Source organism: Pempheris klunzingeri, chromosome 2 (genome assembly GCF_042242105.1).
Source record: "Pempheris klunzingeri isolate RE-2024b chromosome 2, fPemKlu1.hap1, whole genome shotgun sequence".
NCBI classification, from domain to species: domain Eukaryota; kingdom Metazoa; phylum Chordata; class Actinopteri; order Acropomatiformes; family Pempheridae; genus Pempheris; species Pempheris klunzingeri.
In genome coordinates this window covers 22,357,210-22,382,638 of record NC_092013.1, presented here as the reverse complement: position 1 = coordinate 22,382,638, position 25,429 = coordinate 22,357,210, and the positions used below count along the sequence as shown (strand labels likewise).

Sequence of the window (25,429 nt, the reverse complement as noted above, 5' to 3'; positions counted from 1 at the left end):
TGCTTGGGATCAGTTATTTGCATAAAAAGTCTATAGAAAGACGTCAGTAGTTGCAGATAGATGCAGATTTTCTTTTGCAAATGTAGACACCCAGCATTAATCCTGAAGCTGTGCCAGTCAACCACAGCTACAGCTAATGTCTGTGTTTATGGTACATGAGCTGTGTGTGTCCTCAGCAGTGAAAGTACTGAGAGTGGTTTTGTGTTGCTGGACTTTCTGAGCTGCTGACAGGGGAAAGAAAACAATGATGCAACGAAGCACTTCTGCCTCCTGGTGGTGATCACAATCAGGACAGGTGGGACGAGATTATCCCTCAAATTCACACAGGTACGATCAGCTTCACGATGAGACCCTCCCCCCCAAAAGTGTTTGTTGAAATGTGAAACTTGATGAGAAGTAAACTCCACATCGTGGCACACTGAAGTGTTGTGGACGACTGAATGAGGTCCTTCTGTTAAATGTTCTCCATGACAGCTGGTGGGTGAAACACTGTGGTGTTTCTGCTTCATCCTGACTTGAGAACGCTCCGATCACAGCCAACACACACTCAGGGGCTCAGGGGTCACCGCAGCTCGCTGTCATGGCGCTTCAGCAGAGGGTTCAGATCCGTCTCCAGCTCCCTCTGCTTCTGCAATAAGCCCTGAAAACACACCAGCACTGGTTTGTACCCATGAGGATCATCACTGAGAGAGTTTACATGCACATTAGCATCCTTTCAGCGCTCAGCTCCACTAGTCGATCAGTCAGCCAGTCGTTTCAGTGTTCTGTTAAGCTCTGGTGGTTAGTGCTGCTTAGCTGTATCAAGTCTTCTGCAACCGTGGGGGAGCCTCGTCAAGTCTGATGATGTCACAGTGATGTCATCCCAGTTTTGGTTAACAAAGAGGGTTTAACAAAAAGATGCTACCGAGTTGAATTATGGGAAATACAGAAGTCTTGCTATTTGGACCTGTACTTGGGACCAGAAGTGGGGACGTCTCTGTCTCTGCTGCTTCTGTTGGAACATAGTTTTTTTTAATGTCTCTCACAAGTTCCCCAGTGTTATCAAAGAGTGACACCAAACTGGTGCCTGACTTAACCAGCAGTCACTCTACTGTCTTTACTAGTAAACACAGTAACAAAAGAAGCTCAACTGGTCGTAATCTGTTTGCTTTTTGTGTTGCGGTTAAAAGGAAAACCAAATGCTGTCATACTATCAAAAGATTTAGGGCTATAATGATCATTTAAGCCCAACTCTGACATACTGATTCAAAACATTCAGGCCTCAGAGTACAGTTTGATGAGACAGTGTGAAGGTTGTGAAACTTTGGACACCTGTATTTGTCTGTGTGTGTGTGTGTGTGTTACCTGCCGGAGCTGGGCCAGGCCCCTCAGGATCTCCTGCTGTCGGTGTGTGTTACGAAGCAGCTCAGGATGGAGGAGCGGATCTCGATGTGAGGGAGCAGGAGGAGACGCTGAGCTCTGAGGAGGAGCTTCTCACAAGGAGAAAGTACAGTTTACTGTGCAGATGTCAGCAATGAGAGACGGGTGTCAATCTGTTTCTTATTGCAACTGTACTATTGTCATTTGGGGCTACTGTGTATGTATGACGTCTATTGCATGTGTCACCAGAGTTGAGATCCTGTGGCCTTTTTGCCATGTACAGAACTGCAAGAGACTGTCATCTACAGTGGTGTGAAGAAGTATTTGCCCCCTTACAGGTTTCTTCTGTTTTTGCTTTTTTGTCACACTTACATGTTACTTTTTCACACAGGGCCAGGTTGGTTTGGACAGCTTTTTTCCCTTAATAAATGAAATCATCATTTAAAAACTGCTTTTTGTGTTTACTCAGGTTATCTATGTGTGATATTAAAATTGGTTTGATGATCTGAAACATGTAAGTTTGATAAAAAGGAAAAACAGAAGAAATCTGTAAGGGGGCAAATACTTTTTCACACCACTGTAAGTCTGTAATACACAGGAATAAAAATACACATGCTATTGTAAGATCAGAATGTAAATTGGTTTATATTAAAAGTTGGTTAATGTAGTGTTTAAAAGAAGAAATGTGTGTTAAAAGGTTTTGATCAGTGAATCAGAATAATGTAATCATGTGAGACAGAGCAAGAGTGGAAAACAGGAAAACGGCCAAGAGCAGATACATACCAGAGTGTTAGAGGTGAGAGTGGAGAGAGGAATGTTTAAAGGAAGATGATTTATGATGAGTGACAATAAAGTTAAAATGCTCTGTGTTGATGTTATTTGACAAGTTTAATCAAACAATGATCATGTTTTGAAATGTTTTAATCTAGTAAATGGACATACACTTGTGCACTCAGACACACCAGTATGGATGTTGCCCTTGCATACTCATTTACCATACGCAGGATAGAGAAGTTGTCATGACAACGCGAACAGTATGAAAACAGACGGCGTGACACCTGGACAGTACGTGATACACAAGAACATACCGCCTGTGTAAGAATAAGTCGGAGAGAGCCGTAAACTAAATTGTACGAGGGGATGGAACAAAGGATCGAGGTTCCTTCCTCTGTGTGTGGATTATTTGCACTCTGATCTTGGATGAACATCTGAGAGTAAGTTTTGCTGAGCAGCCCAACATCTGGAAGTAACTCGAAAGGATCTGCAGTGGATTACAAGATTTGGGGTTTGGGGGAATTAACCATTTTTCTTCCAAGCCATTGTGGATTATAATTTAAATTTTGGAGTTTCTTCGCTCGCGTTGCTATGACGACGTAGGGATCATAAATAACCTTCAGGAGTCGGGAGTTTTTCTGTGAGTCTTTATCCAGCAGCCTGAGAAGGTTGAAGAGGCCGATCAAACCGTTCTTGCTCACTCTCTCTCTTTCACCCACTGGGGAGTGGGCTAACATTTTGATGATGCCAACTTATTCTACGCTGGTGGCATGTAAAGAGCTGACTAACAACTTCAGATCGGCACAAACTGCAGTCACACGTGATGTTATGCTGAGGAGAATGAAACAGGCTGTGAAGAAGAACTGCGGAAAGACATTTCAAAAGATAAGGGTGATGAAGGTGCGGAGGAAGAACATCAAGAGGGGAGAACAGACGCTCTAGACCTCAGGCTGGAGCCAGTGGACAAGGGTATGAAGGAGGTATGGCCGCTGTTCCAGCTCAGCACCACGGATGACAACGTACGAAGGCTGTTTGTCACATGTGATATCTCAGCCTATTGGCCCAGAGGAACCAGCCCAGCAACACTACGAGCACCTAGTGCTTGAAGACATCGACATCGAGGATTCTCACAGTGAGAGAGTACGGGCAGGGCTGGATCAAGGACGGACACTGACCCAAGTGTGGCATACCCTAAAGCAAGTCATCACTGCAAACTGCAAACTGCAAAGTTTTAAGCATCATCAGTAAAATGTACAGCTCCTGTCAGAGTGTGTGTGTGTGTGTGTGTGTGTGTGTGTCTAACCTGTGTGTGTGTGAGGTGGGGGAGTGTCAGCGGGCTCCAGTGGATCCAGGTTAAAGACCTCATCAGTCCGAACATAGGGAATGAAGTCCATGACCAGAGGAGGAGGGGTGGAGGAGGTCGGGGCCTGCCGACTCTGAACTCTGTGTCTGACAGCAGGGATCGGGGGAGAGCGCCCCCTGGGAGAGACGAGGTGTCAACACAGAGCGATCAGCTCACTGAACTAAACTTCATCATCCTGACTGGCAGAGCTGCTCACTGCACTGGTTTTTATTTACACAGTAAAAATGTGTTGGCTCTTTCCACAGATAAATGCTGGCAGTTAACTACTTGTTCTTTCTGAATTATATGTTTCGTGATAATATAAATGTTTATGGTACATTTCTTTTTTTTTTCCTTTCCTCAGTTTGGTAGCTATTTGTTTATTGCCATTATAGAAAGTCAGTCTGCCAGTAAAGACCTGCCACAGTAACCTTCTTTATAGATGAGACTCTCTTACATACATGTATTACAGTCACATGTAACATACATCTATATATTTTGAGTTTTTGCAGTTTCAAAGTATTCAACAGATTAACAGTAGGACAGCTGGAATCAGTGCTGCTCACCTTTCAGTGCTGATGGCTGCAGAGATGCAGTGTCCTTTGGAAACACTCTCCACCTGAGACAGCAACAGTTATTAACACACATGTAACCACAGCTGGCAGGGACAGAAAGGATCAGCAGCCTGCAGAAAAACTACCCAATGTGTATTGTAAATTATTTTGCAGTAAGGAAGAAGACCAAGGTTTGTGGATAAACAGTTTGGACCTTGAGAGCATGGTAAAGGTTTCGATTTTTAAAAAGAGAAGAAAGAAATCCAGTGTGAAGGTCTACAGCGTTAACAGAGTCAGCTGTCAGGGTACCTTCCTCGTGGGACTGGTTCTGGTCTGTGTGGGGTTGGTGCAGAGACGAGGCTCCTGGTGCGCAGGAAGAGCCGGGGGGTCGGTCCTGGACAGACAGGTCTTCTCCTGCAGAGCGAGGAGCTCGGCCTGCCTCTTCAGCCGACTCTCCTGCCTGTTCTTCTGCAGAGAGGCTGGGTAACGCTCCGAAGCTGGAACGAACCGACGGCTGGGCCTGGAGGAACGGGATCAGAGTAAGAGATGACTAAATGGAGACTGGGCTGTTTGTTTGTATTCTTCATTCCTGAAGACAATACGGAGGTTGTGGTGAGGATTTGGGATTCATTTATAGAGTTTTACACTCTGCCATGCTTTGGCTTTAGTTTTGCGATAGGAGGTTGTTCTTAAAAACGACCAAAATGAACAAATAAATGAGTCTAATCTAATGACAGTGGAGGAAGTATTCTGGTTCAGAAACACCAGACTGGACACCGCATTTAAAATATTACCTCAGTAAAAGTCCTCAAGTGTTACTAATAAAATGTACTTTAAGTATCAAAAGTCCTCATAATGGAGAAAAACTACCCCTGTGAGTTTACAATAATATATAATGGAAATAGCATTTCACTGTTGTGGTTGCCCGAGGCTGTGCTAATTTTTACACTTTTGTATACTGATGGCAGTTTAATCTATAACAATACATCAAATATTAGAAAATCATCATATACTTTGTTGGTAAAATCTTAATCTGCCCAGTAACCAGTAACTGCAATTGTCAGATAAAAGCAGTAAAAAGGAAATGTAAAATAAGAAACTGCTTTAACAAAGAAGATCTTTCTTGTTTTGTTTAAGTTTAACCAAGTAGTAGGTGATACAGAGTTATTTAACCAGATATCATATTTGTATACTGTCTATTTAATGAAGCACAAGCCCAAACCACCTGACACACACGTGTTTCTACCTCTGTGTGTTCCACTCCGGCCTCCTCTTGTCTCTCCTTCTCCTCTCTGTCCTGGCAAACGCCTCGTACGGGTCACCTCCTCCTCCTCCTCCTCCTCCTCCTCCTCCTCCTCCTCCACCACCACCTCCTGGCAGACAGATGTTTTCCTTGCCTGTTCTGACCGCTCGGTTCCTGCTGTTTGGAGGAGCAGCAGACAGACAGGGAGGTGGCTGGTACTGAGCAGAGACGTCAGGAGTCTGCACTTTGTCGGCTCCAAGCGGGAGAGAGGGAGCTGCTTCTACACACACACACACACACACACACACACACACACACACACACACAGATGATGTTCTACACTTAGCAGTAAATCCACAGTAAGTCATCAAATACTAAACCGAATCTACTGTTGCCTCAAAACTTTCTCTATGATCACTTATTCTAAGTGTCAGTATATCTGATCACAAAGCACAGCTAGTAGTAGTCGTAGTAGTGGAGTTACCTGTCTGTACAGCAGTGTCTTTGTATGGGGAGGCTGAACTGTCGACCTCCACCTTCTCCAAACACTCATTCTGTCTGATAACTGCTGAACACACACAAACAATTAGGAGTTATCCCAAACTATCACACCTGTGCCTACAAAATACAAATGTTACAGCCTTTTAGTTCTGTTTCATCTGATCTGTTTCATATTCACACTGACTACTTACAAACAAACCAAGAACGTTAAACATGAAGTCATGAGGACTGACAGGTACGTTTTTCCGTCTGTCATCCTTCTTCCTCAGAGATACATGGACCCACAGGGGGAAATCAAATTTCTGGTGACTGACTCAACATTTCTAATATTTTAGAAATAAAGATAAGATTATAGAAAAATCTGAAAACATAAATGCAACTTTGTGTCGCAGAGCTTTGCTGTCTTCTTTCCTCTCCTATTAATCATCAGATTTAACTTGTGTAGCTTTGAAGGGAACTCGCCCCTTGGTTAGGAGCCACTGGACTGAACTACCACACTGTATGTAGAGTGGCTCAACCTCGACTTACACACTGATTCATCAGTCATTAACAACCTAATGATGTCATATATGTAATAATACATAATAATATATGCACTTTTACTTAAATGGGATTATGAACGCAGTACATTTACATGGAATAGAGCCTTTCTACACTTTTGTGCTGGCACTTGTGTGCTTTCACCGCTGATGACATCTTTTACACCAGCCTAAGCAAACCGCATCAAACAGCTAAACACACCAGAGTGAAACAGGTTCACTGTGAAAGCACCCTGAGCGTGTGCTTTTTTTATAGTCAGTTTTTCATGGTGCAGTTGTTTGGGTTTGTATTTCAGTAATATTGCAGTAGTACTGCAAAATCTTTGCTCACTGCTGGGCTCCAGTGTCTCCTGATGTCTGCCGTCATTGTGGCCTTTCTTTGGCTGCTCAGCCTGTTGGCTCTGCTGCAAACACACACAGGAGTCAAACACTGATGGAACTGCAAAGATACTTCAGAGTCATTTCCTCCACACCGGCATTTTGCTGTAGTTGCACTGATTTGCGTGTGTGTGTGTGTGTGTTGTGTCCTGACCTTGTGCTTTTCCCTCTGCGTGTCCATCTCGTACCGTCTCTCCAGCATCTCTCTCTCCAGTGCTACTCTCCTATCTTCCTCTTCCTCCTCCTCTCTCCTCCTTGCCTCGTCGCGGTCCCTCTGCTGCCGACGCTCCTCCATCTGAGCCTCGATCGCTCGCTGTGGGAGACGGGAGCAGTGGAGGCATTAAAACATTTCCGAAGCTAAACGATAAAATCTCCCTCGCTGTGTTCCTCCTCCCCTCTCCACTTCCTCCTCATCATCATCTTCCTACCTGCTGTTCTAGCTGTTTGAGCCTTCTCCTCTCTCTATCCTCCATCTGGGCGGGGTCCAGCAGGGCGGTCATGGTCCTTAGATAGCTGGACAAAACAAAGATTACTTAACATTGACTCATACATGTGGAGCTAGCCTAATTCCAGACCTCTGATTCACTGCCCACATTTTAGATGTGTTAGCCAACAGAAACACAGTTGGGTGATGTGCTTACCGGAGTCATTATGCTCCCTTTACAAAAAGGTAATACCATTTTAAAGCAGTAGCAGCAATATTCTTATAACGACAACATATCAAGTAACAAGTAAAAAAGGGAGTGAGAATTATCACCTGAATCTGAAGCTCCCCTCGGTTTTACAGAGCATTCTAAGTTTAGCCATCCGGCCTGCAACTTAACTGTTGAGTTCACTCTCACTGCTCTCATAGCATTGCTCTCAGCCACAGCATGTTTTCAGTGAAAGAGCTCTAAAAGCCCACTGTACACTACCTGCTCAGCACCAAACAGCAGACAGACACAGTTAAACAGAGACCAGCTGGTGTGGAGCGTTTAGCTGCTAAGAGCCAGATATTTCTTAAGATGGGAAGCATCTGTTCAGCTCATTACACAACTGTTGGATAGATAAAGAATGGAGAGACAAACTTGGTATTTTTAGATTCGTACCACTAATGTTGTGCTACAGTCTTGTCCTGCGTGCGACACTATAAGGAAATCAAAAGCCTTGTCCTCTGTCCACTGGCTACTTTAGGGTTGTAGGGCCCAGCTCTATATTGTCAGAGTTTAGTTAGTTAGTTTAAAGCCCCTAGAAACTTATCAAATCTTAATTACCCCTTTTATAAAATCATATATTTACTTCATCGGGACTCTGCAGGTGTGGTTGAACAGATTTGATCGGCGGTGACCAAACAACCTTCATCAAATTCTGATTCAAATGTTGGTGAATCCTGATTGGTGCATGCAAGTACGTCACATCACCTTTTTCCAACTGAGCCCCGCACATTTCAAACCAAAAAGAAATACAGAAATCTGTCATGTGAAACTGTACCAAAACTGTTGTAACATGTTTTCATATAGGGTCCCAGCCTTTAAGCAACATTAGCATGGTAATATGGTTACATTTAGAAGTGGAAACTTTGGGGGCTGCTGAACTGATTTACATCAGTGAGGGTAGACTAAATGGCAGAAACACCTCTCACTGTAATCCAATACATTCAAATTGTGAGAGCGCTGTAAACATAAATTCATCAGTTGACTTGTACCCCCTGCTGTCTCATCTTTCACTCCTCCTTCCTACCTGGCTCTGGTAGGGTGTCCGCTGGTTGTATCCAGGCTGGCTCCCCCGACACTCTCCGCTCCACAGCTGCTCATGGCCTCCCAGACCAGGGACAGGCTCGACGAGGGCTCCCACTCCCCTCGCTCAGAGCTGTTGGACGGGGGTGGAGGTGGAGCTGATGGAGCTGTGGTCTGGACAGGAGGCCTTCTCTGCAGAGAGTCAAAGTGTATGACCCAGAGCTCGTGGTCCTCTGTCTGCAGATACACGTTAAAAAGCAAAGACATAAACAGGAAAATGGTGGAATCTATTATGTGAACTACAGAATCTTTCCTGTCCAGTTTCTTCTGCGTCTCTGCTGTACTTGTCTTCTACTGTACCTGGCACTGAAGCTGTTTCTCTCGTCTCCTGCGTTCAGTCGTCTCCTCTCTCTGTCGGTCGAGCTCCTCCAGCCAGCGTCTCCTCTGCTCTTCTCTCCTTTCGACACTGAGCACCTCCTCCAACGGAGTCACCTCCTGCAGACACAACACAGGTCAGGATTTTTGATAAAACTGAATTTAAAAAAAATTCAAGTCAAGTTTTTCTTGAGATAGTCTGACACGTTCAACACCAAGTATTTCCGAAGCACCTTGTGTGAAATCATAGGAGCAGTTTTATTCATAAATCTTTTAAACCTCAGTAAAGTCAGTCAAGGCCCAGTATTGTCCTAAAACAGCTAGACACTTCAATTTTTGGCAAACATTCCTCAAAGAGACAGACAGAGACAGAAATAGTGCATCTGTAAGGGACTATTTTCACATGCAGATGAATCCACATTTGGTGCTCTAGTGAGTATTTCTAGCAGGACGGAGTATGTGGGATTGAATCACAATAAGTGATGTGTTTTCAATAGTTTTTGGACAACAATGGAGCTCTATGGCACAGAGGAATAACATATATTAAGTCCTGGAAACTCAGGCACAGCCATCTGTGCTTGATCAGCTTAGTTTTCACCTGGATGAGGAATCCAAGAACAAGAGGAAAAGCTACAGAGTTCAGATTTGCTGCTCAGCGTTTAGTTCACAGGTCAGATTTACCCCCAGTTTGAGGCTGGATCTGATGGCTGCAGGCTGTTCTCTGTGGCTGACGGAGCTCTGAACTGATAACACACTCTCTGTGTCCTCCTCAGCCTGAAACACACACATTGACAAAGATTAAATATTGTATGAAAGTAAATATGTTTCCAATTTGTGTTTTAATAAACCAAACACTGTCCATAAATAGGCGTTTAACTGTTCTGTTTTCAAACCTTAAGTTAAAATGACACCTGCTAAATTTGTGTATTAGTGATTTCACAAGTGTTGCACTGTTGTTTTTCCCACATAAAAAGTGCCAGTTGTGCCTCTATGACTGAAAATGAAAAAGTGCACAGAAAAAGTGCTGTTGTATGACAGCATGAAACACTAATCACTTCTAATTGTTACCACAACCCCATGAAATGTAGGGGAACACACAAACACAAACAGATTTTCTTTCCTTTTTGCTGACATTTTGTACAATATTTAACCTGAACAGCTGGACGGAGACAAAGGCATCAGCACCACAATTCTCGATGAAGAACGGTTTGTTGTTCTTGGGTGATCTTATTCCCACAGTGATGAAAACAACCAGCAAAGTGAAACTCTAGAAGAGATCATAGGTGAAATATCTGCCTTACCTGGAGTCTGCCGGGGGCCGAACGCTGCTGCTGCTCCTGCTGCTGCTTCAGAGCCACTTGCTCATCTAACACACAAACACACACATCACCAACACACACATCTTCTAGCTGACATTGCTCAACCTCCCTCACTTGTTCCGATTCCTTCCTCAATAGACAGAGTGGGGATTTTTGTGTGGGATTATACATTTAGAATAAGGCTTGTGTTTAGGTTTAGGCATGGATTATCTTCATGACCTTTTGGTAAGGTATTAAAACCTTGCTGTATTGAAAGTTCTAACTGAAAAACACGTGTGTGTGTGTGTGTTTACCTAGTTCTCTCCTCCACTGAGCCTTCTTGGCGTCGATGGCCACTCTGCTGTCTGACTGTCTCTGCTCCAGCCAGCTCAACAGACACCCAGATGACCTGAACAACAGCAGCGACATTCTGATGTAGCCGTCATTTAAGAAGAACAGATGTCTATAAACACATCAGCACACTATGGGAACACAATGGACCTGCTCTGCGCTGATACTGCTGACCTGTTTTGAACAGTATAACTAAATGGGTCCAATGTGAGACTAAATATCCCCTAATCAGCAAACTATCAGGATATTTCTTGCAGTTTCTGTTGGCTGAAGAGAAAACAAATCATATCTTGTCTCCATACAATTCCTCTAGAGGACAGACCCACAATACAGCAGTAAACCGGTGGATAAAAGGGGGATCTCTATAATATCTACAAATCTCCACTGTATCCTGAACACAAACATCTTTTGTGTGTTTAGGATACACTGAAGACAAGAGGATGTTAGTGTGGGTCTGGCCTTACTCTAGGGTTACAGGGCCCTATGACCCTCGCCACACTATGACTGTATTTATGATTATCTAAGAAGGGAAGCCTGACACAGCTGACTTAAGATGAAAGCTCTGTCTAAATTTAAAATACATTTATTGATATCAGTTAAATAGATATGTCTTATTTACATATTATATTTTATGACTCTATCCAGAAGAAAACGTTTTCCTGCTGCCCATATGCCTACATATTGTACAAATGCCTCTTCACCTGCTGTCTTTATCCTGTGAGCTTCGAGTTGTAACAGTTCCTCCTCCTCCTCCTCTGTCTTCCTCCTTCCTCTTCCCCCCTTCTCCTCCTCCTCCTCCTCCTCCACTTTCATTCATTGAAGAGCCAGATTTTGAGCCTGTTTGATTTTCAAACAGAGAAAAAGACACAAAGTTGTACATTGTACTGACAAAGAGGGAAAGTCTCATTTCCCTCTGTGCTGTAGTCCTGGTCTCACAAACCACCATTCAGTGATCGCAGCAGACCGCCACTATCAGTGCTAATACTACCACTACCCTGGGGCCTGTGGTCCTCTGGTGGGTGCTGGCCATTGCTGGAGGTCTGAACTGTGTTGAGGATCTGCTGTAGCTGCTCATTAGTCAGACACACCACGCTGTCCTTTGATCCTGCTGCCCCACTGGCGTTTCGTCCCGCCTTTCCTCCAGTTTGTGCCCCGCTGTTCAGAGGCTGTCCTGTTTTCCCATTGGCCCTCGGGGAACCAACGAAAGTGCTGTCTTTGTGTCTGTCTGACTTCACCTTCGGCGCACGAACACACACAGAGAAGATAAATGAGATCGGATCAGAAGATGAAGAGTCGAGAGTAAAGCAAAGAAATGGGACGCAGCATGACACTGACTTTGGCCACAACTTTGATGCTGTTCCCTTTCTGATGCTCATGTGTGGTGGTCCTCCCCCCAGCAGTGGCGGTGTTGGAGGTGAAGGAGGCAGCTGCTCCTCCTGTCTTGCTCTTGGTTTCCCTGTGCCTCCCCACATGCTGCCGGGCTGGTCTCTCCTCTCGCTGCACCTCCTCCACACAGGTCGGCTGTCTGGAGCTCAGGATGTTTGCAGCTCTGGGCCTGCAGGACAGCTGCTGGGATAAAGTTAAATTAGATAAAATCAGACAAAATTGTAAAGGGCAATACCTGGATAGTTTCCTTTTACTATCATTGTCCATTAGAAACCTCTATTGTGTACTGAAATATGTGGCCACACGTATGTGTTGTGTGTAGAAATGTAATGGTCAGACAGTAAGGATGATTCCTACCTTTGCTGGATTCTTGTCAAGACCTGCAGTTAAAGAAAGGCGGGACAGTGAGCAGCAATGAATATTAAACCATACACACATATGTCCACACAAACACATTTACCTTCACCATTACCTCTGGAGGTCTGCAAAAAACTTAAAGTGTGAACGGGCATACCAACCATTTAAAACACTCAAGGGCTGAAATTAACTAAAAAAATAATCACTAAAAGCTATAAGTAATTATCTTAAAAACAAACAAACTTATTATCTAAGCAAAGTTCAATTTAATACATCCTTTTATAACTGAACGTAAGGACGCATTTAGAAAAGCGAATAAGTGAAACTTAAGATTATGAAAGGCCTCACCATGACTGAGTAAAATCAGCTTGGGTTTTCCATTTTCAAGTTCAAACAGCAGGCCGTCTCTGTTCACATGAAGGGGGGTAGCAGAACAAACAGCAGAAACACAATAACATACAAGAAGTAAGCAAAATGACCATTTTATTGTTTTCAGTAATGTGTGTAAATTACCAGCACCTTTAATGTTTTCAATTGTCTTATTGTGTCTTTATTGTTTTATGTCGTACTACAGAAATAGTTTCCTCCAGTGGGACGACGATGAGCTAAAGTTAGTTAGAGTTAGAGTTAGTTAGAGCTAAAGACGGTGCTGGGCACAGCTGTAAGAGACCGCTCTGTAACACCAGCTTTCAACCTCCACAGCTGGAAGATTTATTCTGTCATCAGGCATATGACCAAAATGTTGTTAATGAATAAATATTATAGCATTAAATCAGTCATGTCTTTTTTGTTGGCTTTCTTTTTAAGCCCCTCTCACACATACAGGTGTGAAAAGACTATTTCAATATTTTGAGGATTCTTTAAAAACAGCTCAAATGTTTCTTCCCTGAAAAATCGCACAATCATCTTATATGTCTCTTCTCGCTCACTTGAGCGCAAAGACACATCTGGGTCTGGCTTTGGTCTTTTGCTGCCGTTTGCTTGAAAACTGAGTTTGTAGACTTTGTCTTTATGACACTGAGATATTGAGGCAGAGCAGTAAACTGAGACAGAACAATTAAAACTGTATCATGTTGCCAGTCGCTGTGCTGCACAGCAAAACTCACAATAGGTAAACACAGTCAATATGTCACTATGTTTCAGGAGTATATCAGTTACTCTACTTTCTGGCTTGGCTTGTTTAATTAGATCTGACTTTGGCTGATGAAAATACCACTAAATATTACTAATGAAAAATAAAAGCGCTATATTACACCTGTAACTGATAGTGATGCGTGTCTGTATTTCAATTTTACTTTTTACCTGTACACTTTTCACCTTAAAGACCATGTATTTCGATCCCTTATAATTTCCCTTGTGTGCAGGAACTCTAAGTAGATGAATGTTTAGCTGCAGCTCCTTATAGTTTGGCTGATTTTGCCTTTATCTCCTCAGCTTATTACAACGAACAGCAGAGGCTCTGTGAGTTAAAGGCTGAACCACAGTGACATCTGGTTGTTCTAGTAACTACGCTGTGCATTTCTGACAGTAATGTTGCGTGTTTTAGGAAAAGCTTTTGTTTGTTCAGTTTGGTCGCAAGCTAACGCTATACAATAATCCCCGTGCATTTCACTGCGACATGTTCGATCAATACGTTAGCCTAGCTAGCTACTGGTATTTTGGAGAAAACAGACTCACCCGAGATTCATGCCGACAGAAAATATTTAGCGAAATGGCGCCAGATTTACCAACAACCTAATAAAAACAGCGACAGTATACAATAATAATTTTCTAAAGGCGCTTCTGTCCAGCTCTGGACTGACCGCACTGCCAGTCACACGCCAGTTCCTGGTTGTTCAATTGTGTACGTTGGTTGCTGTCAACGACCAAGAACAGCTTCACCGATTGGCTCATTCGTTTCCACTGTCATAATAAAAGCCAATCAAATGCCTTCGTTTGGACGTATACGTTAGAAGATGTTGCATTTATGATCCCTGGGAATTTATTCAAAACGACTGGACCAGCGAGCCAAAATATAACAATTACGCACGTTACTATCAGTACCACCATGATTCCAAAAGAATATAAACAGATAAATGCAAAATATATACTTTTTGTTTCATATATGTGTTGGCCATTTTCCCAGTGCAGCTCATGAACCCCATTTATTTCTATGTATTTAACTGTTTAAGGGCATTTCCTCTGGTGCGTTTCCTACATCTTTAGCATCTCTTTAACAACAATTACAATCTAAAATCTCATTTGAATTAGCGTTAAGTGTGATATTAACTGAGCTTTCTCTCTAAACATTACTGAGGTGCGACTGCAGCAATGAGAGCCTAAAATTTGGATAATGTCCCGCAGTCAGTGCATGAAGAGCAAGAGGAGGAGGAGGAGGAGGAGGAGAAAGAGAAGGAGGAGGTTAGTTGGTGAGGACGGTAGACCCCGCAGTAGGCTATAGGTGGCGCCAAAGCGCCACAGTATTGCAAATGAACTGTAAAAAATCTAAATAGCCTGCGTTAGCTTCACTGTAATGACGTTAGCCTCTTGGATGTATTTTCCGCCGTTAGTGAGTTTGGATACCGGAGACCAACATCCATAAACCTCTTCGGTTTCTGAAGCGCAACCGCCGTGACCTCCGCTAAGGCAGCTCAGTGGCCACCCGGAGACCCAGAAGGTATGTTGTTATTGTGACAGCTCTGTGCCTCTAATCGGAGAGACTGCGTAACGTCAAACCGTGATGTTAGCTATTTAGCTAGCGTTAGCATGCAAGGCTACTTAAACGGCAGTTAGTGTCGAACAAACGTCAGTGTTTTCCGTCAGTGTCCGGGACACCGAGCAGCAGGTCAACAACGGGCTCGGTTTTAAAGCCCAGCGACACGAAGAGGTGTGAAGTTTTGCCTTCATTCTAAGCTGATTTAAAATGAGTGTAGCTGACTTAGCTAGCTAGCGTGTTGCCAGGCTAAGGTCAAGAAGCTGGCCAGTCTGACAGCTAATGCTAACTAATATGGTACCCAGGAGTCTATAAACGTGTTATGTGGCAGCCAGCCATTCTGCTGCCAGTTAACAGCAACATCGGCCAACGTTATGATCAGGTTAACACTGGAAACAGGACCTCTGTGGTTTGAAAGACGTAGAGGTGGTAAAAGTTTCATTAGCTTGAAGCTAGCTCCGAGTAAATATCATTATGGTCTTAATGGAGGTTATCGTACCTCGGATTGAGATGGACTGCCTGGGGGAAAGTACGGTGACAGATTATCAGTAGTAACTAGATCGTTACTACTACATGGCATGTTGACAGTTTAGGTTCAGTGGTTTTTACTTGGATTAATTATGTAGCTTCAGCTGCACTGGGTGTGATGATGACCATGCTGCTGGTCGTGTTTATTTGTTGTCATACTACTGCTGCAGGACTGCCTTATCATGCCGCTCTACAAATGACCAAGATAGCAGTTAACAAGCACACGGCCATTCATCGGCTATGTACCGCTCTGGTTTTACAGATCCGTGACTGTTGGCTTGTGATGTGATGGGGTTTTTTTGGCCTCTATGCTAATTATCCTGCTGAAGACAATCAGTCTTCATTCTGTCATCCACAAATTCAGCATGGTTCGCTTGTGATTGATGGTGATGACCGTATGACAGTATTGTCGACGTTGGAGTGGAGAAAAAAAGCTGCTTCCTGTCTGTCTGCCTGCTTTCTCTCTCCATCAGTTGTTGGCCAAGGGCGTGTGTCCGGATCTTCATATTCAAAGTTTAGGGATTGTAATGACTAGAAATGTCTACACAAATATAATTTGCTCAACGACAGTAGTCAGTATGGTAGCCACACAATTATTACATAATAAGTTAGCCCCAATGTGTGCCTTTCTCTTTTTCTAATCCTCCAAACTCTTCTATCCATCAAGATACGAAATGATTCTACAAAATATTTAGCCTGTTTCCTAAATTACAGCTTTGTATCCTGATCCTAAAGATGGTAGGTGGAAATTAAATATGTTACTACACTATTTGTATGACAAAATGACACCTAAATTAGTCGTATTCTGGATGCACCTTCAGAACAGCATTAAGTGACTGCATGTATTTCCACAGAAGACAGTGGCAGTTTCTAATGTAATAATTTGGTTTTAGTAATGGTGTGTATGGAACGTGGTCATGGAAATGGTCTGTGTGAATGTTGATGGACAGGGACTACAAATGACTAATGACAGAGGTTTGTTGTGGCTGTTGTGAGAGGTTTAAATAGGCTTTAACTTGAGTTCATTATCCCAAGTGAACGTCAACAACTCTGGTGTTTGTGTGTGAAAAGCTTCTCAAGCCCAGCTCCTGTTTCAGGAAAAACTATTGTCCAACATGTTTTGAGATAATAAGGATGCAGATTTGACAGTTCTGACATCAGGTGTGGACCGCGCTTGTTGTCTACTGGATTTATTTTTCCATCTGTGGAACGTTTGTGACACCATCACAACCAAGTGTCAGAGCTGTGAATAGATCTGGGGTTGGTCACTGAGAAAAACGTGCCTGGAGGGAATATGGAGGCAGTTACTCTGAAACATCAGCTGGACTGGTGTGAGTGTTGTGGTGATTGTTTATGTATTAGAGATGCTCAAATTACACTTGTTCTCTCCTGATGCTGATCTCAGTACAGGAGTCTGACCAATATATCAGTGGGCTGATATCTGCTTTTCACACATATATTGATATATTGATATACCAATGTGTCCTTGTTGACTTGCAGTTAAAATTTGCTTTTGCATTTTTATGCTTTTCTGACACTTTTTTAAATATTCTAATTCATGTTTGAAACATGCTTTTTGCCAATTTCCTGTATAGTCTACTGTTCTATCTCTCTATCTCTAGTCTATCTAGAATTTGCTGTCACCTTATAGTTGCTTTCATCTTTGACAATAAAGTTAGTTGTTCAGCGGTAAGTGTCCTGCCTCAGAAGATATCTTTGTCTACATTATTCATATTTGGGTAATAATAGCCTAAAATGTTAGCTCATCACATTGGCTGGGTGAGGCTATATGAATGACTCATATTTTTACTATTATAATATAGTATTTTAAGACCTGAAATTTGAGTTATTCTGTGGTTGTGGATTTACAAAGATACAGTGTTACAATTGTATATTGACAGTGGAAAAAGGAGTGTTTTGATCTCATGTGGCTGATACTTGATCCATTGAGTTAGACCAGTATTTGTGCTGATACTAATCCAGAGTATCAGATTGGTGAGATGGATGAGAAATCCAAACTCTTAGCCGACACTCAGAAGACACCCTTTATCATTTTAACACAGTGCAGATGGAGAAAAGCTTCCTTCTCCCAACATTCAACTTGTTCTGCTGTGCTGCTTCACACTCTTTAACAGGATGTAAACAAACGTCAGCCATGCGTGGCATCTGTACCTATAAGATCAGTGTGTACTGTGTCGCCAAACTATAAATAAAAAATGATGCATGACAAAGTTCTGTTGGCTTGCTGAAGTATAATTTAGACATAAGTCTGTAATTTGATAATTTGGTCTGTTCAGGGCACTCAACCAACACTGAGCACTCCATTCAGTCTGAAGCAACACACGCACACACCTTTAGTTTGAACGGGTTTCCATGAAGAAGAACATGAAGGTTAGCTGGCTGAGCACAATCATGAAAAAAGAGTCTTTGACAGTATCACATAATTTTTTAGTGTTCCCACCATAATCAGCTTTTTAATTGAAAAAAAAAAAGATGATGCATGCAGACCTGTAAAAGCTAATGCAGAGCAATACAGCTCAGCTATGAACTCTACCTTTACAAAGATAATAATGTTCAGAATTCAATTATATGTTTATTATTGAGGTTGTAGTTTCCAGACTACATTATAATGAGAGGTGTTTCTAATGTTTTGCCCACAGCACAGATCTACCAATGCCACGGCTTGACCAAAAGCTTGAATGTATGCACTTCATCGACATGAACGTCTTATCAGCTGCCTGACATGTTGTAACTTTGGTTGCCGCGGTAACGCCACAGTCTTAGGTTTATGGTGGGAGAGGAGCCCAAATGATAGACATGTGTGGTCTTGGTGGTTGTTTTGACTGATCTGAGCACACTGTTGTCTCACGCAGATGATTGTTGATAGGACAGATTGTTCTCCTTGTTCTTTGTGTGTGTGTGTGTGTGTGTGTGTGTGTGTGTGTGTGTGTTGCTCAGCAGCTGTTGAGTTCTGTCAGGGGACATGGGCAGCAGCTGTGTGTGTGTTTGTGTGTTTTTTCCCAGTTGTAGTTTGTGATGCTTGAGACTGACAGATGTGTTTGGGGTTTCTCTCCCACAGGGCTGCATGATACAGAGAGAGAGCTGGATCTCTTTTCCTTCACTGCTTCCTCCATTCCTTCCCTGCCAACTTATGTCCATCATTGTCTTTAATTGCTTCCTTTGTCTTCCATTTTTCCTGCATTAGTCCTTCATTTACTAAACCTCCTCCCCTCATGATCGTCCTTCCTTCACTCCCTTTCCTCCCCTGCTCCCCGTTCCCTATTTATCTCCTTCACTTCATTACATTCTCCTTTCCTCAGTTCCCTTCTCAACTCCTTACTTTCCTTATACTACCCCTTGTCCTTCCTTCCTTTCCTCCTTCATTCATCCAGTCCGTCCTCCTTTCCTTGATCCCCACCTCTTAATTGATTATCTATCACAGTCAAACCCAGTTCTGTATGTTCTCCTTCTTTTCTCAGTGTTTGTAAGTGTCCTGGGATAGTGGTGTGTCTCTGTGTGTCTCTGTGTGTGTATGTGTCAGCAGTAGCATACCTCCAGCCCTTATTTAGCTTCATTTAGCCTGGTTATGCTATGCTTCACTAAAGCAACCACTCAGCACTAACACACACACAAGCTGCTGAGTTCAGACATAATGATGATGATGAAGCCGTCTTGGCTCTTACCCCTGTGTTTTGAATTCTGGGATTTATCTTGAACTCTGGATTCGTTAGATTGGAACAACACAATGCTTGAATTTAGATTTAGAACAATGCCACCAAGAAACCGGTGATTGGAACAACACAGAGGATGTGGTACCAGTTTCAAGGAGCAGTTAGTGTTTGTCATGAATTGAAGAGATAAATCGACTTAAAAGTTGTTATTTCTGTAAATCAACTTGGCAACAACCTATGTAGCTACGTCTATCTCGTCCACACTTGTCATCTTTTTTTCTGCCATTTTCCTGTTGTCATTTTTCTGGTTGTAGTGCAGGATGAGGATGTTAATCCCACCTACAAAGCTCTGACTGGTTGTTTCTTTTTCAACCCGGGAAATGGCTCTAAATTTATATATATGAAGATTCACTACCCACCATGACTTCACCACCCAATCTGGTGTGGCCCGGAGTTGTGTTCCAGCTGTTGATGTGTTAATGTGTTGCTAACTATTGTTGTACTGCTGAATACATTTACACCTGTATATCAGTGTGGTTGACCTGACAGATTATGATCTGATTACCTCAAATGATTTAAATGCAGGTGGAACAGGTGTCTTTCTGGATTGTAAGCACATTTGGTCAACTGTCGGCTGAAATAAGTGAGTGTTAAACAGGTGAGAGACAGAGTAGTGCTGAAACAGTAAGCTAATGAGAGTGATTGACTAAATGGATTTAGGTGAGTGGTTGGTTAATCTATCAAGTAAAAAACAAAACAGAACTAAAAACAAACATTAGCTGGTTGCATCTCGTGTGAGCAGTCGCTAAGTTGAAAACATCCCTCTGGGGTTTGTAAACCTGAGGAGAGCATTCTTCATTTGTTTGACTAGTTTGTCAGAATCAGGATCAGCTTTATTCACCAAGTATGTGTACACATACAAGGAATGTGAGTGTGGTTTTCCACCGCTCTTATGTACGTACACAGAAATGTAGCTGAACTAGTAAACCTTAGTGTAAACATTTTAACTTCTATATACAGATGCAAATGTATATTAAAAAGTACATGTGTAAACAAAAAAACAACAATGAAATCAGTGAACAAGAAGATGATAGTGCAAACATCCTGAAATGAATATGGTGTGACAATGTGGAGGGAAGCCCTGCGACTGACTGGCAAAATATAATTTAGAACATGTAGATCCAGTGGATGGTTGGTGCTTTGAAGTGCTCATCAGCGTGATGGCCTGTGGAAATAAATTGTTTGCATATCCCGCTGTTTTGGCGTATAGTGCTCTGTAGTACCCTCCCGAGGTTGTGTCCAGGGTGTGATGATTTTCTCTGCTCTCTGACAGCCCTCTGTGGTCCCTGTTTGGTGGCTGATCCACTCTAGTTAGAGATGGAAGTGCAGAGAACAAATTGGATGATGACACAGTAGAACAATTAATTGGCTAATGAAAACAAATATGTAGATTTAATTTGATGGAAAAAAAAGTTTTTTCTTTTACCGTTTTGGTTATTTGTACTTTTTTCTACAAGACGTTGTTTTTTTAGGCATTTCTTTTCCTTTTTGAGGGTGAAATATTTAATGGATGACTTGGAACAAATGTCTTTGGCTGGACTTTCTAAACAGAGATGCTTTGGTTATGTGGTCTGTGGCTCAAGACCATTTAGGCATGTCTGGTTTCTCTCCTGGTGTTTAACTTTTTAGCCCTCTGCCGTAGTCCAAGACTTTGTCCAGGAGCAATCTGATTGATGTACATTCAAACTTCAGCTAACCACCTCACTGTGTAAAGGGGACACAAATGGATAGAAACAGTCAGGGGCAAGAGTAACAGTAGTAGTTATAGTAATCTAGTAATAGTCCTGTCTAGTGTCGCTCCAACAGTAATACTTTAACCAGTTCAATAAAGCTAGAGATGTCCAGGGCCTGTCCTGTTTCAGGACAATCAACACTTGTGCAAATATGTGTTTTGGAGCAGACTCTGTATCAGCAAATACTCACTATTAAAAAAAACTTGCATCGGGATCAAAGCCAAAAAAACCTGATCTGGACACCCTACCCTGTAGTGTTATGTTGACTCTTGTATGGAGAGAGGGCACCGTGTTTTTCTTCCTGTTTTTGTTTTTACTTTGTTGCTGCACGGGGAATAGACCTACCAAACATTGCTGGGTTCAGTCTTTGATGATTTCTCAGTTCTTATGGAGCAGTTTGGCCGTCTGTGTCTTGTGGCTTCAAAGGTTATGAGGCGACAGGATGGATGTTTGTTGTGACAACAAGCAGCGACTCTGTGTGTGACAGCAAAGAGAGCAAAACGTTCTTCATTGCCTCCAGATAAATTAAGGATGGCAATTTTAAAAGCTGTTAAGATTTCTGAAGAAATTACCCTTTAAGTGGCTGGCTCAGTATGCTTTTGTAAAATGTTAAATGTGAGATGTTAGCGTTGGGCTTTTGTTTTTCATCTTAAATTCTTAAAAGCAGTCAGTCCCGCACACACAGGTTTGTTACTTCACATCTTTTTGATAATTACAAGGTGTCTACCAAGATAAGCAGCTAGGTAGGGATGTTAATACACACCTATTCCAGATGCATCGAATGCAAAAGTACAAAAAAATGCAATTCTGCTCTGCACTTTGTTGACAAACTTGATAAAGAAGCAAGTAAAACACTTGTTGTGCCTTTCTGTAAGAAATAATACTGTTTGGAAGGAAAGTAAATAATGTTGCCAACTCAACAATAAAGATGTGATGTGCTTTTTAGTAATGTCCTTTCCTTTAAACTACACTACCAAGGTGATGGTGTCTTCAAAAAATGATAAATGTGCTGCAAATCCTCAGTAACCCTTGAAATTCAACACAGACTACTCACTGCCAAACTATGGACTCTACTCTTAGGTAGTCATGGAAGTCCTTAATTGGCTCTATCTCTGACTTACTGAAGGACAGGAGGATTCTCACACACACTCACACGCAGACACACACATGGTCCTTCAGTCAGAAATAGCAGCCTAATCAGTCTGACAGTGTCATAGAGCCGCAGTGAGCCCACAGCTTTGTCCCAGTGATGGCTGATGATGTAAACTATGCTCACACAGATCCTCTAAGCTGATTGGCTGGCTGCTCAGGTCATTAACCACACCTGGCAGGACACAGGGGGCCGATTAGAGGTTGGGTTGTTTGTCTGTTTGTTTGTTTGGGCCACGAGCTCCTCCACTGCCTCCTACAGTTTTAGTGAAACAGACATTGCATCTGACGGACAGACGGTGGCATACTCTGCTTTGATGCACTGCTCACACCGGTAGGAGGTGGTGGGGGTGGAGAGTGTGCAAGAGATGTCCATTCTTGTCAGACAGCATCTTTGTGGACCATCAGCCAATACTGCATGGACCAGTCCCACTTGTGAAATATTTTTGCCCACAATGCGCATCCACAATCCCCAATCCACAGCACCATGTGCAGTTATCTCTATGAAATCAATAGCCATTCATAAATTGACATTACTGTACATCAGTATATTTTGATAGTGAGGTATTTGGTAAAAAAAATACTGTATGATTCTTCTACGTCAACCAACCACAGGAGACAGAAGGATTGAAAGAGGGGAGGAGATATAAAGAGGGGCTGGGGATGAAGTGAGGAGATTTGGGAGAGGGATGAAGGAAACAGGAGGGGGAGGAGGATGGTGAGTATAGGAGAGAGCATGGGGGAGGCAAGTCGTCCTTGACTTTGCCCTTCCACCAGCCTATTCCCAGCCCTCTGCATCACACAGGACGCTGCCTGCTGGAAACACACACCTGTTGTCTGTGTGCCAGGAATTCACTGGAGACACATATAGATCCACTAACAGAGAAAAGACCACCGAACAGAGGCGTTACCGAACACCAGCTGTTCACTGGATACCCTAATACAGTACCTGCCTCTGCGTGACCAGATACTTGTGGATCTGTACCAGGTATTATTTTTCACTATGGTGAATCAGTGTGCGTTTTTTATTATCCAGTTAGTTTAGTTTTGCAGACAAAATAATTGGTGGTGGTTACTAGATGAAAGGCCAGGAGATCAAAGATATTGCAAGAGTTCCTCTGGAGACTGCACAAAATGCACAACATTTCACTGACAGATGTTGAGATATTTCAGCAAAAAGCAAAAACATCAACCTCATTGCAGCAAGAGAAGCAAGGGATTACCAAAGTCAGCGGGATACATGGTCTGTGTACCATGAATGTGTGTCCAAATTTGTTAAAATTTTGACCTGCTGGTGGATTTAAAAGGAAAAGTCATGAGGTTGAGGATTCATCCCCTGGAAACCATGAATGTCTGCACAAAATGCTATGACAATCCATCCCAGTAGTCTTCAGGACCAAAATGGTGGACCAACTAACAGACCAACTTTGCCACCTGAAGCCATGCAGCTAGCATGGTTAAAACAATTCTATTTATTTTCTTTTGGTTATTGTTGAAATGCTGCGATGGTTTTAGTGTCTGTAACTGGAGTATAAATTGTAGTCTAATGTTCAATGCATTGCATGCTGTGCATTATGATATCACTGTAGCTTACTGTATTTTAGATGATTAAATGTGTAGTAATTAAACTTGAAGTGATTGGTGGTGTAAAATGATACAGTGACAGACACAATCATCATTTTGCCTTGTAGGTCAGACTCTAGGCTTCATTATCTATATTTATAAAATTACAGCAATTACAAGTGAAAATGAGTAAAGTGAGAACGAATCACTATTTTTGATCATTTCTCAGATTATTTTGATGAGATTTAGTTACTGATTGAAAATACTGTTAGATACAAGACAATAACAAAGATTAAAAGTCTGTGATAAACACAGAATTCATTTTTCCTGCTTAAGAGTACAGCGTATATGGCAATATTTAAAATCAACTATTCAGAATTGAAAGTATTAAAGTGATAATTCATAATCTCTGATATGTGAGTATTCCTTTGGACCACTCAACTCACAGAGTCGGTGTAGGTGTTGGATAGATGCCGTTTGTGTGTGTTGTTGAGTGCAGTGGAATGTTAGAAGTCATGGATGATCGGGGTGTTTTCACTGATCCCAGAACAGAACAGATGTGACCTGATGTTTACTGTTTGCTGCTAACTTTAGAATTCATTGCTCATGGGAAACACTGTTTACTGTGTGTGTGTGTGTGTGTGTGTGTGTGTGTGTGTGTGTGTGTGTGTGTGTGTGTGTGTGTGTGTCTGTGTGTGTGTGTGTGTGTGTCTGTGTGTGTGTCTGTGTGTGTCTGTGTGTGTCTGTGTGTGTTAGTGTGTGTTAGTGTGTGTGTGTGTACTCCTGTCTGCATCTGGGGCTCATGCTTGGTCAAGCTTGGATCGTGACTTGAGATCAGACTGTGAGATGTTGAATTTCCATCGTGGCTAAATATGTGCACCGTGCTGTGAGCAGTCGTGATCAGAGCCTGTGATGTGGGCCTGGTACGCATGTGTTTTTGTACAACAGGAACAGTGTAGTTAAAGGCATGTTTTACCTTGATGACATGTTGGATGTTTTGGAGGTTTTCAGCACGCGTCTGATGCGTGCAGCTTCTCTTATAAGCAGCTCACGTGAAGCAAAGAAAAACTGCCAAAAAATGTTCACATCAAAAAGAGAATTGAGGTTCTACTAAACCAGCTGCCCCTCAGTGACAAAGAGCCAACAAAAGCTGATGCAGTTGATAAAAGTCTTGAAGTTGATATGGGACACTGAATAGTAGTTGTTTATAGCCAACATTTTTTGCATGGTGGTTAAAAACAAGGTCTTGTTTTTGTGCTGTTACAAAGTAGCATGTCTCAGCTATCCCATCATGTCCAATATACAGTATTTGTATGATGTAATTACTTTTCCATACAGTGGTTTCTTTTTAGTTACTGGCAGTCTACTGAGTCTACTTTTCCCTTGTTGAATACATTGCATTCATCTCATTATCACTATCATTATATTGCTATTGACAAAGACATCAGCAAAAAGCAAAGCATCACATTTGAGAAGCTGGAACCACCCAAAATTTTAATCATTTTTAGGGACCACATGACATTTTTTGATCACATGAATTTTACATAGTCTGTATGAGCAGAATTCAAAATAAAGGTTTGGTTGTAATTCCTACATTTTTGCAATGAACTGGTTTCAAATGAGCAGACTTGCTGTCTTGTGTAAGAGCTGTTGCGTATGGAGGCTGTGTCTGGTGTTACTCCATTATTTTGAGCCCACATAGTGATATCATCAGTGAGCGTCATGCCTCACTACAGCGTTGACACTGACCAGATGATGCCTTCATAAACACACACACACACACACATACACAGGCAGTGACATCACTAACGGGCCTGCCTCTCTCTTTCAGTCCCCTGTTTTTTCTTTCCTTATTTCATCC

General features: G+C 42.4%; 1 protein-coding gene across 1 annotated transcript; it reads right to left on the bottom strand.

The window, feature by feature from the left end:
* Positions 1 to 155: 155 nt before the first annotated feature.
* On the bottom strand, positions 156 to 13,956 carry ccdc66 (coiled-coil domain containing 66). Its single transcript, XM_070840428.1, has 21 exons — positions 13,850 to 13,956; positions 12,521 to 12,579; positions 12,173 to 12,195; positions 11,765 to 11,995; positions 11,426 to 11,664; positions 11,131 to 11,280; positions 10,393 to 10,487; positions 10,082 to 10,146; positions 9,462 to 9,554; positions 8,766 to 8,900; positions 8,410 to 8,642; positions 7,119 to 7,203; positions 6,845 to 7,003; positions 6,644 to 6,704; positions 5,757 to 5,837; positions 5,276 to 5,552; positions 4,339 to 4,549; positions 4,042 to 4,094; positions 3,437 to 3,612; positions 1,345 to 1,472; positions 156 to 640 (listed from the first exon to the last, which is right to left on the bottom strand). The coding sequence occupies exons 1-21, from the start codon at positions 13,858 to 13,860 to the stop codon at positions 563 to 565; spliced, it is 2,643 nt and encodes an 880-aa protein (XP_070696529.1). The 5' UTR covers positions 13,861 to 13,956; the 3' UTR covers positions 156 to 562.
* Between the last annotated feature and the right edge of the window lie 11,473 nt (positions 13,957 to 25,429).